This window comes from Gavialis gangeticus, unplaced genomic scaffold (assembly GCF_001723915.1).
Source record: "Gavialis gangeticus isolate Ggan-Ray unplaced genomic scaffold, GavGan_comp1, whole genome shotgun sequence".
NCBI classification, from domain to species: Eukaryota; Metazoa; Chordata; order Crocodylia; family Gavialidae; genus Gavialis; species Gavialis gangeticus.
The window spans coordinates 4,328,716-4,342,269 of record NW_017728983.1 but is presented as its reverse complement, the minus strand read 5'-3'; the positions used below and the strand labels follow the sequence as shown (position 1 = coordinate 4,342,269).

Sequence of the window (13,554 nt, the reverse complement as noted above, 5' to 3'; positions counted from 1 at the left end):
GGCAATCAGTGCAGCAAACGAGATGACGAAAATAGTAGGAAGTAGGAAGTGAGAGCACCCTGCCGGGCAGCGTCCATGCTTCGCCCAGGATGCTCCATCCGTGGCAGGGATGCAGGAGCAGTTCACATAGAGCTGTTCAGAGTGTTAGAAAAGAGGGTGAAGCACTTCTTGAGGGCAAGATGTCTGCAGTGAAGTTTGCAGGAATGTGAATGTCCCCATTCTCTTCTCATACAAGTTTCATGGGAGCACTGACACAAGCATTAGAGGAATTACCCCATGAGCCATTCAGAATATGGGCAATATTTAAAAAAAATACCAGAAGGGCATCATATAGTGCTTCTTACTGATGATTGCTCAACAAGATGGCAGCAATAGGAGACATGGGCCAGCTTTGCAAGTCCTAGATCAATGGTTCTCAACCTTTTTAGACTCAAGCTACCCCTCCTTAGACTCAAGGCACCCCTTGGAAAAGGCCAGCTCTAGCTTTTGCTCATTTCTTGACTATGAAAAAATAATAGAGCAATTCTTCTATTGCAGAGAACTCAGAAAGACTACAGCCAGTCAGGGTGTTTCTGATACAATGCATTCCTATTTGAATGTTCCAGTGTTTCATGATCATCTTATTCAGAACAGGAAGTTACTGGAAAAAGTCCTTTGCCCCAAGAAGTATTCATGTGTTGTGGCTGAGTCAGACACTGGCATAGCCACACTACCAAGTGTTGACAGAGAAGGGTGCTTTTGTAATAATGCTTTGTGGCCCTAAAAATGCTACCACTAAGTCTTCTTGGCTTTTGAGTCTGAAAATACGACTGTCATAGCTGAAGCTGTGTTCCGCTTGCTGCCATCAGCTCATTCAGAAAACCATCCCGATTCTGGCTCAAGCTTGCATGTACGGCCAGGTGACTCAAACTTTGCCTCACCTCCCCAGCCCCTGGACCCCAAAGCCTCTGCTACTTACCACAGTTTTGGGCACAGAAGAATTAACAATGGACCCCGTGCAGCCAGCGGCGCAGGGAGAGAGGTACTCCACGTTATTTTTTCCACAGATTGGGTTAAATAAATGTTTTTGCTCACTCATATTTTTGGGGCACTGATCCTTTGAGTTGGAACGTAATGTACTGCCAAGAAAAAAAGAAAAAAAAATCTTTAAAAAAGAAATGGGATGGCGGGGGTGGGGGGAGGGAGTGGGGACACACTTGAATTTTCTGACTGGTTAACCAGTTTCCCTCTTTCTGTTTGCTCTGGGTTACTGCCAGCCAGCAGCCTGGCCTCATGCCTACTTTCTCCCCCCTGCAGGTACTGCTGAATTTTATAGTGCACTTGAAAGTAAATTACTCTATACGCATGCAAACAAGCACTCACACACTTCTTTTTCTATGGAAATCTAAATCACCAAATGCCTGGAGAAATATACCTGTGCTAAGATCTCCACCTCAAGCCACTAGAAATGAGAGGAAGCCCAACCCAGGGAGACCTGGTTAGAACTGAAATTGGAAGTGTGCTAACCCCAAAAGGCAAAATGAAGGCAGGGCTGCAGGTCACCTAGTCCACTTGTTTTTCTTTTCTTCTTAGCACAAAGATGAAAAGCAAATCTCTGGAGTGCCAGGGGCTTTCCACCCCATAATCCCTCTTTGGGGACTGCGCTTGCAGTAAAATCCTTGGTTGGGGCAGATGGCAACACAGAGCTAATGTTCATCTTTCTCCATAGATAACAGTCACCTGGGGCTTCCCAGGTACTGTATAAGGCATATTCAATACTCTTGGGTTTCTGCCATCGTGCAGACCAGTGGAGGGCAGCATCCATAGGATATCAGACCACAGGAAATATTAGACTGGCCTGAGCAAGCTAATCTGACACAACTTGCAGAGGAAGGAGGGGAGCAGGTGGAGGGAGCTCTTGGGGAGAAAGCCAGAATCCAGTTTCAAAAGGAGATAACAGATGTTGAGCCCAAACCTTGCTCTAGAAGGCTATCAGGTTCATTGAACTTCCTAAAAAGCCTATGATGGGAAGGCAGAGTCTTCTTGGAAAGACCCTTGTTAAACCCTTGTACCAGTCCCCTCCTCCACTCCAGCATTTTTCTCGTTACTCAGATTGGAAAGGGAGGTAGACTGTGGGTCCCCCCAGGTCTGCCATGCAGAGGTTTTGCAGACAGTGGTCCCCATGATCAGCAGGAGGACCCTGACTCCTTTCTGTTTGCCCTGACCAAGCTGCTTAGTCGTGGCAGAAAGCTTGGGAGCATCTGTTCTTCACTGCACTAAGTTAGTATCTCTGCCAACATCATGATAGCCCATGTCTTCAAGCCTGGCTGGAGAGCAAAAGTGAGACAAGCCATAAAATACCTCCTGGACTTTAATAAGATTTTTGATCCAGTTCCATATGACAGTCTTATAAATACATTGAAGAACTGTAAGCTAGTTGGAGTTAGTGTTAGGTAGATGCATAATTAAATGACTAACCATAAGCTAAGAGTACATATAAATAAATGAATTGATGGGAGAACAACAGGAGGTTCTGAGGAAGTATCCACTGGGAGCATCTACACATGCATTAATGTAGTTAGTGCGCATTAAGTTTAATATCTGTAATAACAGTTACTAACTCAATGCTCAGTAGCCTTTTTAGTGATGCTAATGCAAAGCAGACTAATTCTACTCTGCATTAGCATGCCTTTTGCCACGATGCACTAATGCACAATAAACTTAGTCTACTGTGCATTTGGTGACTTATGTAGATGCGCCCACTGTGTTTTGTCTTGGGCCTGGTGCTGTTCGATGTTTTTCTTGATGATCTGGATATAGGAAGAGAAAGCTTCCTGATTGAGTTTGCAGGTGCCACAAAATTGCAGGAGGAGGGATGAGTGCAAACACTTTGGAAAGTGGATTAGAATTCAAAAGGATTGAGATGGATTAGAGAACGGGGCCATGGATAACAATGAGAAATTCTGAAAAAACATATGCTAAAATGTGTATGTCCCAAGGAAGAAAAACCAACTGCATAAATACAGTATGGGTATAGCTATCTAAGGAGCAGCACTGCCTGGAAGCATCTGGGAGTCATCACAGGCTCAATGTAAGCTAGCAGTGAGGTGCTTTCACAAACAAGGAAACGCAATTTGGGGCTGTGTTAAAAGAAAGTTTGCATGCAAGAGAAGAGACAATAATATTTTTCCACTCAGTGCTGTGTAGGCCTCAGCTGGAGGCCTACTACTGTGCAGTACTGTGGCACCTCTGGGCTCTGCATTTTAAGTGATTTAGGAAATAATGGAGAGAATACCAGGCCTGTGCGAGTTGGCAGCTATCTGATCCAGCTTCGGATCAGGCCACTTTGGATGGTCATGATCCAATCTGGAGCTTCAGACCGGGTTTCTGCCTCGATCCAGCCGAAGTGGCTCCAAAGCTTCAGAGCCGCCTCGGAGTTCCGGCCATAGGGTATAATGGGGAATCAATGAAATATCTATAACTTTGTTGGTTTTTGTCCAATTTGGATAAAACTTGCAGGGACGGTAGCCTCTGCTGAGAGCATGAAACTTAACAAGTTTCAAGATCGGTGCAGAGGTTTGGGGGGAAACTGTATCCCAAATTCTTGAAAGCCAAACTCCTGTCATGGCAGTTGATTGTCTGTATTGATTCTTTCCTCTCCTTAGCCTGGTTTTGTAGGTGCTAATTGATGGCAATTAACTGGCTACATTAGCTAGGTCCTGTGTACTGAGCTGGTCCCTGAGTGAATCATGATTGATTGGTAACTGGTAACACAGTAGCTTGGCAGCCAGGCCTGCAGTAGTGTCTCCCAGCCCCAAGACAGACAGAGTCAGTCCCAGAAGCACCCGTGGCATGAGTTTTGCCTGTCAGCAGCTAGGGGTGCAGGGCCCCAGAACCCCTGCACTGATCTCCTCAGCTGGTAGGCGTCATGGCCTCAGCAGGGGCCACCATCCCTGCGGCTGTCACCCTGCTGCGCCTTAACACACACAGGGTCACCCATGTTTTGCTTGTCTGCAGCTTGAGGGGCAGTTCCCCCCAAGCCCCTGCACCGACCTTCTTGAAACTTGGCAGGCTTTGTGGCCCTCAGCATAGGCTACCACTCCCGCAGTTTTGACCCCCCTGTGGTGTAACACATAGACATGACAGGAGTTTTGCTTACAAGAATTTGGGATGCAGTTCCCCCCAAGCCCCTCCACTGATCTTCTTGAAAATTGGCAGGTTTCATGCTCTCCACAGAGTCTACCACCCCTGAAAATTTCATCCAAATTGGACAAAAACAACGGAGTTATAGATATGTTATTGTTTCCCCATCATACGCTACGGCCAGATCTCCAAGGTGGCTCTGACGGGCTTTGGAAGCTCTGAACCACTTCGGGGAGCCAAACGAGGTGGCGCTTCAACCCGGATGTGCTGCTTTGGACCCTGAAGCGTCCAAAGCTTCTCCGGATCCGAAGCTCTGTCCGAAGCCTTGCACAGCTCTAGAGAGTACAGAGGTGAATGACAAAGATAACAAAGGGCTTGGAGTACAGGCTGCATGAGGAATGGCTGAAAGAACTAGGTATGTTTAGCTTGGAGAAAAAGGAGATGAAAGAAGGACATGACAGCAGTTTTCAAATAGTTGAGCAACTCTCATGAGGAAGGAGAACAACTGCTCTCCTTTGCCGCAGAGGGCAGGATGCGAGGCAACGGGTTTAAAAATGCAGCAAAACAGAATCTCAGAAAAACACTTCCTCTCTGGAAGAACAGTAGGACAATGGAACGAGCTGCCTGGCGAAGCCGTGCCATCGCCTTCACCAGAGGCTTTTGTAAAGGGATGGAGCAGACCTCTGCTGGGATGGCTTAGGAGCAGCGGGGCCAGCCGACCCTTGGGGTCTCTGCTATGAGAAGGCCACTAGAGGGCACCCGCATGCTGACCCGTAGACGCAAACCAGTTGGACTGAAAGCACACAGCCCCCACTCTCCCCCCAGCTCCACTTCACTTGTCTGGCAACCCACCGCCGAGCAGGGTTTGTAAGCCAAGTACATAAATGTGCCTCTACAAAAGGGTCTGTAGCAACTCACTGCTTAGTAACCTGCCCTCCTCTTTCAAACAAGCAACTGAAGAGGCTGTCACTAAGATGAGCAAACAATCTTGAAACTTAACCTGGCTGGACTGTAACAGAAGAGAAGCTAAGACCGAGCAGCTGGGTCAGCTCAGTCAGTGAGAAAACAGTGCTGAATGAAACCAGGCAGCAAACTCCATGGAGAGGCCTTGCACACCCCCGACACACAAGTTTTATGGAAGAAGGTTTTGTCAAGACTGACAAGGTTCTTTGGGTAAATCCGGTCTCTATTAGGCCAACGAAAACAGTTGAAAAAATTCTTCTTTGCAAACTTTTGTGTACAAACACCCTTCTTCAGGCTGAGGAAAGGGTGTTTGTACCTGAAAGCTTGCAAAGAAGAAATTTTCCAACTCTTTTAGTTGGTCTAATAAAAGATACCAGATTTACCCAAATTACCTCGTCTGCCTATGTCCTTAGACCAGCATGGCTACAAGCAATACCCTTGTCAAGACTGGCACCTTCTATATGATCAGACAGGCAGATGGGACAGCCAGAGGGTGAGCCATGAGGCCTTCCAGTGTTTGAATCCTGGCCTGCCCCCAGGAAGCATGAATGCAGCGATCTAGTTAGATATCCTTCAGACAGAGTGCTTTGTTTCCAAGTGACATGAGGGATTCATTCTACCATTATCTTTCCAACAGATGAGTCCTTGCCTCCCCAGGTGTGACATATGGACAAATGAAAAAGGGAATGGAAAGAGTAGCGAGGTACTGGAGAGGAGGGTCTTAGGAGTTTCCTGTTAAATATTCTGCCTTCCTTTTAAAGGGAAGAGGTGGGTGAGTTTTGTACCTCTGATCAGGTTCATACCCTCTGCCTATAACAACATCCCTGCAGCCAGGTGTTATGGAGCCTATTACAAATCCACTTTTGAAGTGAAATTTTTGCTTTTTGGAAACCACTATCACAGGATTCTCCCTCCTGAGTCTCATGTTGCTAGCACCAGCTGTGCCCATGGAAGCTACAAGCCAGAAATGAGAATCCCGTCAGTACAAATGCTCTGCAGGAGCAGAATTACCAGGACTCCTCGTCATAGGCAAAGCCTTGCCCACAAGACCCTCCTTCCTGCATTTTGGGCACCCCATCAGATCTTTCACCTTGAATCTAAAATGACACAGAGGGAAACACGTCTCCCTCTGATGACTGAGAGCAGGTCCAAAACTGGAATGTCAGGTTCAAGGATAAGTATTAGATTTTTTTAAAAATCCCCAATGACAGCCTCAGATATCAGAGTACACACAGTGCAGTTCTCAGCAGCAAAGTATAAACATTTCCATCCACTTACTCCAAGTTTGTTTGCTGAGTGCTTGACGCCTTCCTAGCTTGTAGTTATGTAAGTGGTTTTGTTTAAGTATGGGGGGAAAGCGAGCAGATTGCCCAGTCCTTCACCACTCCTGTATGCAAGCAACTGCACCCCTGGGACAGAGGGCTTATCACACGTCAAGGGAAACATTTGTGTGGGAGCCCCTTGTTAAAATATTGGCAGTAGGTTGGGAAATGGCTTGATTAAGGTGAAACTAAAAATGAGCTTGGGGTGGAGCCCGAGTACAACTTTATCTTAAATAAGTAAAAGGGGACACCAACAGCCAAAAGTTCCCTCACATGCAAGCAGAGAGTGACTCTCCCAGAGATGGAACAAGAAAGCAGGCTGCTACCATCCTGAGACAGTGCATATGCTCCAGGCCTATAGAAAAGGGCAGCACTCTCAGTAGCCAAAGGTCCCTATCTCTCACTGAAATCTACAGCATATTGGAGTCACTGAGCAAGTCCCAGGACTGTTTGCCTTTGGAAAGGGGTGCTCTGTGATCATAAATCTCATCCTAACAGTGAGGTTCAGAAGCCTAATGCTGAGACGCCCTTTTGTTCTGCACTCTGCATATATTTAGGACCAGCAGGTTGCTCACAGATTCAAAAACCAGAATCGACCATTAAATTATTTTATTTGACCTCCTGTATAGGACAGGCTGGAGAATTTCATTCAATTGTTCCTATATTGGGTCCTAATAGTTTTTATTTTTTAATATTTTTTATATGAGTAGCAGCAGAGTTCAGGTGCAAGGTGGGGCTGGAACAGCTCACACACCTGAAGACATGGATCACTCTATTCTGGCCCAACTCTTGGAAGTACTACTGCGAAAAGCAGGACTTTCCAGGATGCTCTAACCCAAACAGCCCATCAACTGCCACTGCGTGTCTTGAGGCAGCAAGGATACAGGATTGGAGTGTAATGGTGATGGGGTGAGCTGGGGTGATGCACATCTCTGGCATGAGGAAGAGGAGCTATGAGTGTTTCCTGCAGCAGCCACCAAGGGAGGAAACAGTGAGCAGCAGGACCTGATTGGAAGCCAGTATGCAGTGATGGTGGAGGCCAAGACATTAGGTCAGGGGTTGACTATGTGTGATCCCCCCCAAAGTCTTGAGTGGCCAGAGTGCTTGGCCCTGCTGTGAAGTCAGGTCCCCAGGTGGCCACAGCTTTGTAACAAACACAGAACTGAAGTGTGGATTCAAGATCAATATGTTTAAGTCATTGCAAGTCCCCATTAATAGAGCAGAACTTTTGTTTTTAGCACTAGGACCCCAGTTCAAGCCCTGCTTACAGCCCTGTTGGGGTCAGACTCTTGGTCAGCCCTTCTCACCAGCACAGCTCCACATTACCGGTTTGGGTAAAGCCCAGCGATGGTTTGTGTAGAGCAGCCCATGAAGAACAGCGGGAGGCAGAGAAGAATGGAGATGATGAGCACCACCAGCGCAAATCGGGGAATAGCCTTGAGGGAGAAGCCAAAGCGTTTCATGACAATTCCTCCTAAGAGCATGCCCAGTGCTGCTGCTGGCAGGTTCACAGCTCCTGAAGTCAGAGAAGAGGCATTAGTCATGAGGGTAGGGTGAGTGCTCTCCTTGGCGAGACCCGATTCTGCTGGCAATGTACAAGGACAATCAGTGCCTGGCTTTTCTGGCCTTGGTGGCAGGAAAGGGAAATTGCAGCCACTTCAGTCTCTTGAGGCTGCTGAGCTAGCTGGTACCCCATCAGGCACTCTGGCTCAAAAATCTCACTGAAGATGTGACATTTATCTTTCAGAAACTGCAAGCAGCACCATGCCCCCCTTTTGCCCCCACGACCCGTATGTCAGAAGCAGTGGGCGCATCTACATGAGATGCTTACTGCGCATCAGCCTACTAACATTGTGCAGTAGCGTGGTAGTTAAAAGCTGTGCTAATAGCTTACTGTGCAATGTTATTAGGCTAATGCTCAGTAAGCATCACAAAATAAATGTGCACCAGCTCTACTGTATGGTAACTCTAGCTGGTAGTTGCTGTGCATTTAGTTAGTACTTTATTAAGCAAATACTAAACTAAATATGTAGTATCTAAGGTGCATTAATGAATATAAGTAGATGCGCCCAGTGAGGAGGAGGAGTAGGAGGGGAAGGGTAGGACATTATGACACCTCTGCCTCCCTCCGCAGTTCTGTCTGTGATGGGGGAAGTCCCAGGTACTGGCTGCTTTGGCTTTCCAGCCCCTTTGTCCTGCCAGAGCAGAACAAACATGCTGTCATGCAGTTGAAGTTCTGGCCCATAGCTCATGGTAACCTTCCTTAATTTTGCTCATCTAGCCAGTGTCAAACTGGGTGCACAATCATTTTCCATTGCTGCATTCTCTCAAAGCAGCTTATGCCCAACTGCAACATCTACCCAACTCTGCCTTGTCCATGCCAGCAGGGGTTATGCGATTTAATCAGTGGGGTCAGGTGAGAGCAGTCATAAGCAAACAAAGGAGATTGGCCATGGAGGACCTGATTAATGGGTGTCACCACGGCCTCGTTAACAAACACTTCAGAGCAGGAAAAGGGAAAATTTCATCACTTGGCTCGAGACTGGAGACAGTGGAAGTCCCTTCATCTTGTCTACTCCCTTTCTAGCTGCTGTGCTAGGAAAATGTACTTTTAATGATTTCCTTTACTTAGAAAAACAAGGACAATTTAGCCTGGGAGCTCCACATTTGGGAACACATTTTTCACATTTCAAACCCATTCTTTAGATTGAGGGCCATTTGGCAACTCTCCCTGGGACTTGAGCATGCATCTCACCGATGAGGAAGTTGGCGTAGGAAGGGGTGGCGCCATACTGCTGCTCCAGGAACTTGCTGAGGAAGGTGGAGAGACCAGCTATGACTGAGGAAAAGCTGCATTGAGCTAGGACCAGTATGATGAAGAGGGGGTTGAGGAGCATCTTTAGGAAGACCCGAGGGAATTCTACAAAGAAACAAGAAAGAAAAAAACAAACTTATCAAAGAACAGGTCGCGCCAGCAACTCAAACTACTAAAATAAAGCCTGGAGACAGACCTTCCACGATTAGCTAATACAGGAGCCTTTTGAGGACATGCTCGTTAGACTACTGAGGAGAACTAACCCAGCAAGACAGCTCCAGACACGAGTACGACCATTCATCTGGGAAGTGAAGGCTGCCTGCTACCCCTGCCCTATGCTCATGCTTTCAGTGTCTTCAATTGCTCTGTATTCAGAGGTCTACTTGTAATGTTTTACAGTTATATCACATTTGCTTTTTTGAAATGCGGGCTCATTTCTCACTGGGTTTAAAATGGCAAAGCTCCCCTGAATTCAGTGGAGCCATTCTGGTCCGCCCCAGTTGGGGCATTAAATCATTGAGTCTTCTTGCAGGGAAGATGAACTATTGTACAAATTAGTCACAACACGACTGATTTTTCCTTACAGCTAATTTGAGACTGCTGCATCAGGCAGGCCAGCCTGATGATATACCACTGGCCATGCATTAGCCATGGTCCTTCTACTAACCAGCTCCTTAACATGGATTTCTCATTTTCTAGCAGACAGCATCATGGAGACAATGGGCCCTTCATTAAAGCCCAGCAAGGAATAAGAAACAGGTCTGAAAGCCATTAGGCAGGAGAGCAGTGGGGCAAGCATGTCCTAGGCTAAAGACGAGTAATCATGTCGAGTTTTGTCAGATGGATCCCTTCCAACACCCTCTTTTGCCTACACAGATCTAAGGTTAAACAAATGGGCTTAAGCCTCAAGTAGAATGAGCTCAATGGTCTTCTATATGTGAGCCTGGTGGTTGTTGATCTCTGTGCTTAGCCATACTTTGGCCTGATCAAGACATGGAGAAAAGTTTTCTAAAGGAGCCAAGAGACTTTAAAAGCCCCACTTCAAAAGTGATTTAGGCCCTTTGGCACTTAAGTCCCTTTGGCTTTCAGTGAGCCTTGGGCTGCTCAGTAATTATGCCAATCCAAAGGTCCAGTTTAAGAACCGTAGAATATCCAACCCTCTCTGCTCAGGAAAATCCCATGATTAGCGCAGCCGAGGTGCTGCACGGGAAGACAGAGCAGTGTGCAGAGTCACGAGCAAGGAAGTTACCTGGCCCCTGCCTGGCCATCATGACGAACTAGAAGCGAGTCACCCCAGGTCCTGAGGACACTATGCACTCCGCCAGTTAAAGCAAAAAGTCCTGGAAAGGAGCCCCTTACTTTTAATGAAGTCCACCAAGGAAACTTCTTCAGCCTTGGCTTTCTCCATCTTCCTCAGCATGTCTGCCTCAGCACCCGAGTCCTGAAGAGAGCAGACAAGAATGACTATAGTGAGACGGAGAGAGCGACAGGCAGATGGTTAGCCATCTCACAATGGGTGCCATCCCCTTACAGTATGAGAAAGGCTGTTGTTGCACTGGTCCAGTGACATAGGGAGGGAGGGAGAGAGTGGGGGGTGGCAGCAGGGGGAAGAGTGCAGCACATGACAACCAGGAAAAACACCACTTCTTCAACAGAAGAGTCACTTCAGCCCTTCTGGCCTTAGCACTGGCAGAGTCCCAGACTAGCATGTATTTGCTCCTTGAAGACGAAGACAAGGAGATGTACTTTGCCAGTGCAGTGGGATGTTATCAGAGATACCCGAGCCTTCAACCTTCTGGAATGGAGCTTATCTTTGAACCATTGCCAAGGCTGAAGCATTTGCCTGCCCTGCTACAGCCAAGAAGTTAGTTATCTTCTGCTCAACTCTGCTTTTGCACAACTCCCTCTTACCCTTTCTGTGTTAGGCTCCAGAAGGTAACTCCCATCCTATGATGTTTTTCAAGGGTATGAAGTAATTTGCCCTCCTGAATCACAGCAGAAAGTCAAAATCTAACATTATTGGGCACGAAAGAGTCACAAAAGAAGTTTTGGATTTGGTCAGCAGTTTCAATTGCATCAAACAAGCCTTCCATGTTGCTCCTGACCACCTTTTATTATGAATTTAAATTTCAAAACAAAATGTAAGTTAGAATGAAGTGGGGGGGGGGATTCCAAACTGTTCTGAAAAGGGGAAAAAATGGGTTGTTTCACAATTTTGAACTTTTTGCCATTCATTTTCAACACAGAAAAAATTGTTGAAACGGACCCTGTCCCACAAAGAGATGTAATTTGTCCCTACAGCAGAGTGTCCCTACCCCCTGGACACTCTCTGCTGTCTAATCCTCTTACCACAGTAGAGAGTGACCTTGGAGAAGAGATGGCCTTCAGCATGGTGGTAGTACTACCGCAACAGGGTGTGGGGGGAGCACACCAGCACATAAGAAGGTGGCAGGCAACAGCAGGATACTGGGAGGAGGGTGGGCAGCCGACAATGAAATCTTAATGCTTAAGTGAGCTGAAAATGTTCAGCACAATAAATGCAGCTGAGAATTTAGTGCTGAAGAAAGACTGACAGTCTTGATGAGTTAGGGACATAGGAAGTGCCAGGCTGGATCCGCTGAATCCACAATGTCCTGTCTCCAGCAGGGACCAGCACCAGCTGCTTCAGAGAGAGGTGGGAGAACCTGTGCTGTAAGCAGCCCTGGGCTAACCAGCTCCTAAAACTACCCAAGGCTGGCTGAGGTGAGAGGATTTCTGTCCCTTCTAGAACTCAAGTTTTTTGTATAATCTAAATAATCATATTATCAATACAAGACTGCCCAGTCCTGACTGGCACCCTGGCAGGCTTTTGGTCTCAGTGGGGCAATGCATTCCTCTGATGAGAAATACCAGGACATATGTCCAAAATATGAGGCATGCCAATTGACTCATGTCACTGTCTCCGAGTCGGAGGACTCTTGGAAAGGCCCATGTAGCAATGCAGCAATGGCAATGCATTCCTCTGGTGAGATGGGTCGTGACTGAAATGCCTCCATTTTAGCAGCAGACCTGAAAGAACATGAGCTTCTCTGTGCCGCTCTGTCCATGAGCCTCAGTCTTGACTTGCAGAAACTGGCTTCAAAGCTCAATGTCTGTGCTCAGCCATGCATTGAACAGACAGCGAGTCTGCTGAGCCAGGTACCTAGGGTATTGGGAATGTAGATCCTGGACTGAGATTACCCAGCAGGTAATTCAGCAATGAACTATTTATGGATTTCACGTTTTAAGGGCCATAACAAAATCAGCCAATGAGCAGTGTGCAGTCCCTTCTGCATGAATAAAATCCCAAATTATTATTGTTGCCAGTGTTATTGCAATACCCAGCAGCCTTAGTTAAGGAATCAGTCCCTTGTATAGTGCCAGCTAGGAGCTCATTAGAAAAATCGAATATGTTTTAAGAAGCAAACCCTGCTATTTCCCTTCCCTTCCTCCACCCTCCATTCTTGTCTCCCCTCCAGGGCTAGCATCTCCTCTTGAAACACCATACAACTGCCCCAAGCCAAAACATTTTGTCCTGTCAGTGTCTGGGTCTTACCTGCCCTTTGAACATGTAGCGGGGAAAGAAGAAGTAGGGAATGGAGGTGATCAATAAGCAGCCTGAAGAAATTAGGAGCCCCAGCCACCAGGCTCCGATCCAGCCTTGGTCCTGTGGTTTCAGGTTCACAGTGCCTGAAAAACAGCAGGAAGAATGAAGTTACCCAACGTCTTGTGGGGCACGTTATCATAGCGCAGATCTCCGTCCCCCTACTTGCAAGAACGTTTATAGAGATTCAAGTCTGTCACTGCCTTCAAACCAGCTGAACTTTACCATGAGCTGCAGGAGGTTGTTTTTTTTTTTTAAATACACATGATTGACCCACAATAAAAACAAATCCCTTCAAATCCACTTCCTAGGAGACACAGCAGCAGAATGATTTTGTATGGAGCCCTGGGCAAGGACCAGGCCCCCACAGCAAGGGTAAGAAGAGCATAGCTCCGTTAAAAGCAGAATCAGGGAGGCATTTCCAGGGCAGTCAGTGAGGCTGCAGTGATTTACTTCAGCTGGCAACCCGTAGCTAAACACATCCACATAGTGGGAGTTATTACTTCTGGTCAGCTGTTCCTGCAGAAAGCCTCTGCTCTGTGTGCTCCAGCTTCCCCATCAGGAGTTGGCTTTGAAAGACCAAGGCCCCAGACAGATTAATTCCCTGATAAAGTGCAGCCTTGTTAATGCAGGTCCAGCCAGACACCAGCTTGGACTGGCTCCTTCTCCCTCCAAAACAACAGGGAGCTCAGGAAGAAGTCAGGTGATTA

The 13,554-nt window shown here is 47.0% G+C and overlaps 1 protein-coding gene across 1 annotated transcript in view; it reads right to left on the bottom strand.

The window, feature by feature from the left end:
• SLCO2A1 (solute carrier organic anion transporter family member 2A1) overlaps positions 1 to 13,554 on the bottom strand; it is a 133,853-nt gene that overhangs the window by 11,190 nt on the left and 109,109 nt on the right. The window contains exons 8-12 of the mRNA XM_019513040.1: positions 12,797 to 12,930; positions 10,582 to 10,663; positions 9,163 to 9,327; positions 7,734 to 7,923; positions 959 to 1,118 (exon numbers count right to left, since the gene is read on the bottom strand). Coding sequence (XP_019368585.1) covers positions 959 to 1,118; positions 7,734 to 7,923; positions 9,163 to 9,327; positions 10,582 to 10,663; positions 12,797 to 12,930 — 731 coding nt within the window. The remainder of the gene's footprint in view (positions 1 to 958; positions 1,119 to 7,733; positions 7,924 to 9,162; positions 9,328 to 10,581; positions 10,664 to 12,796; positions 12,931 to 13,554) is intronic.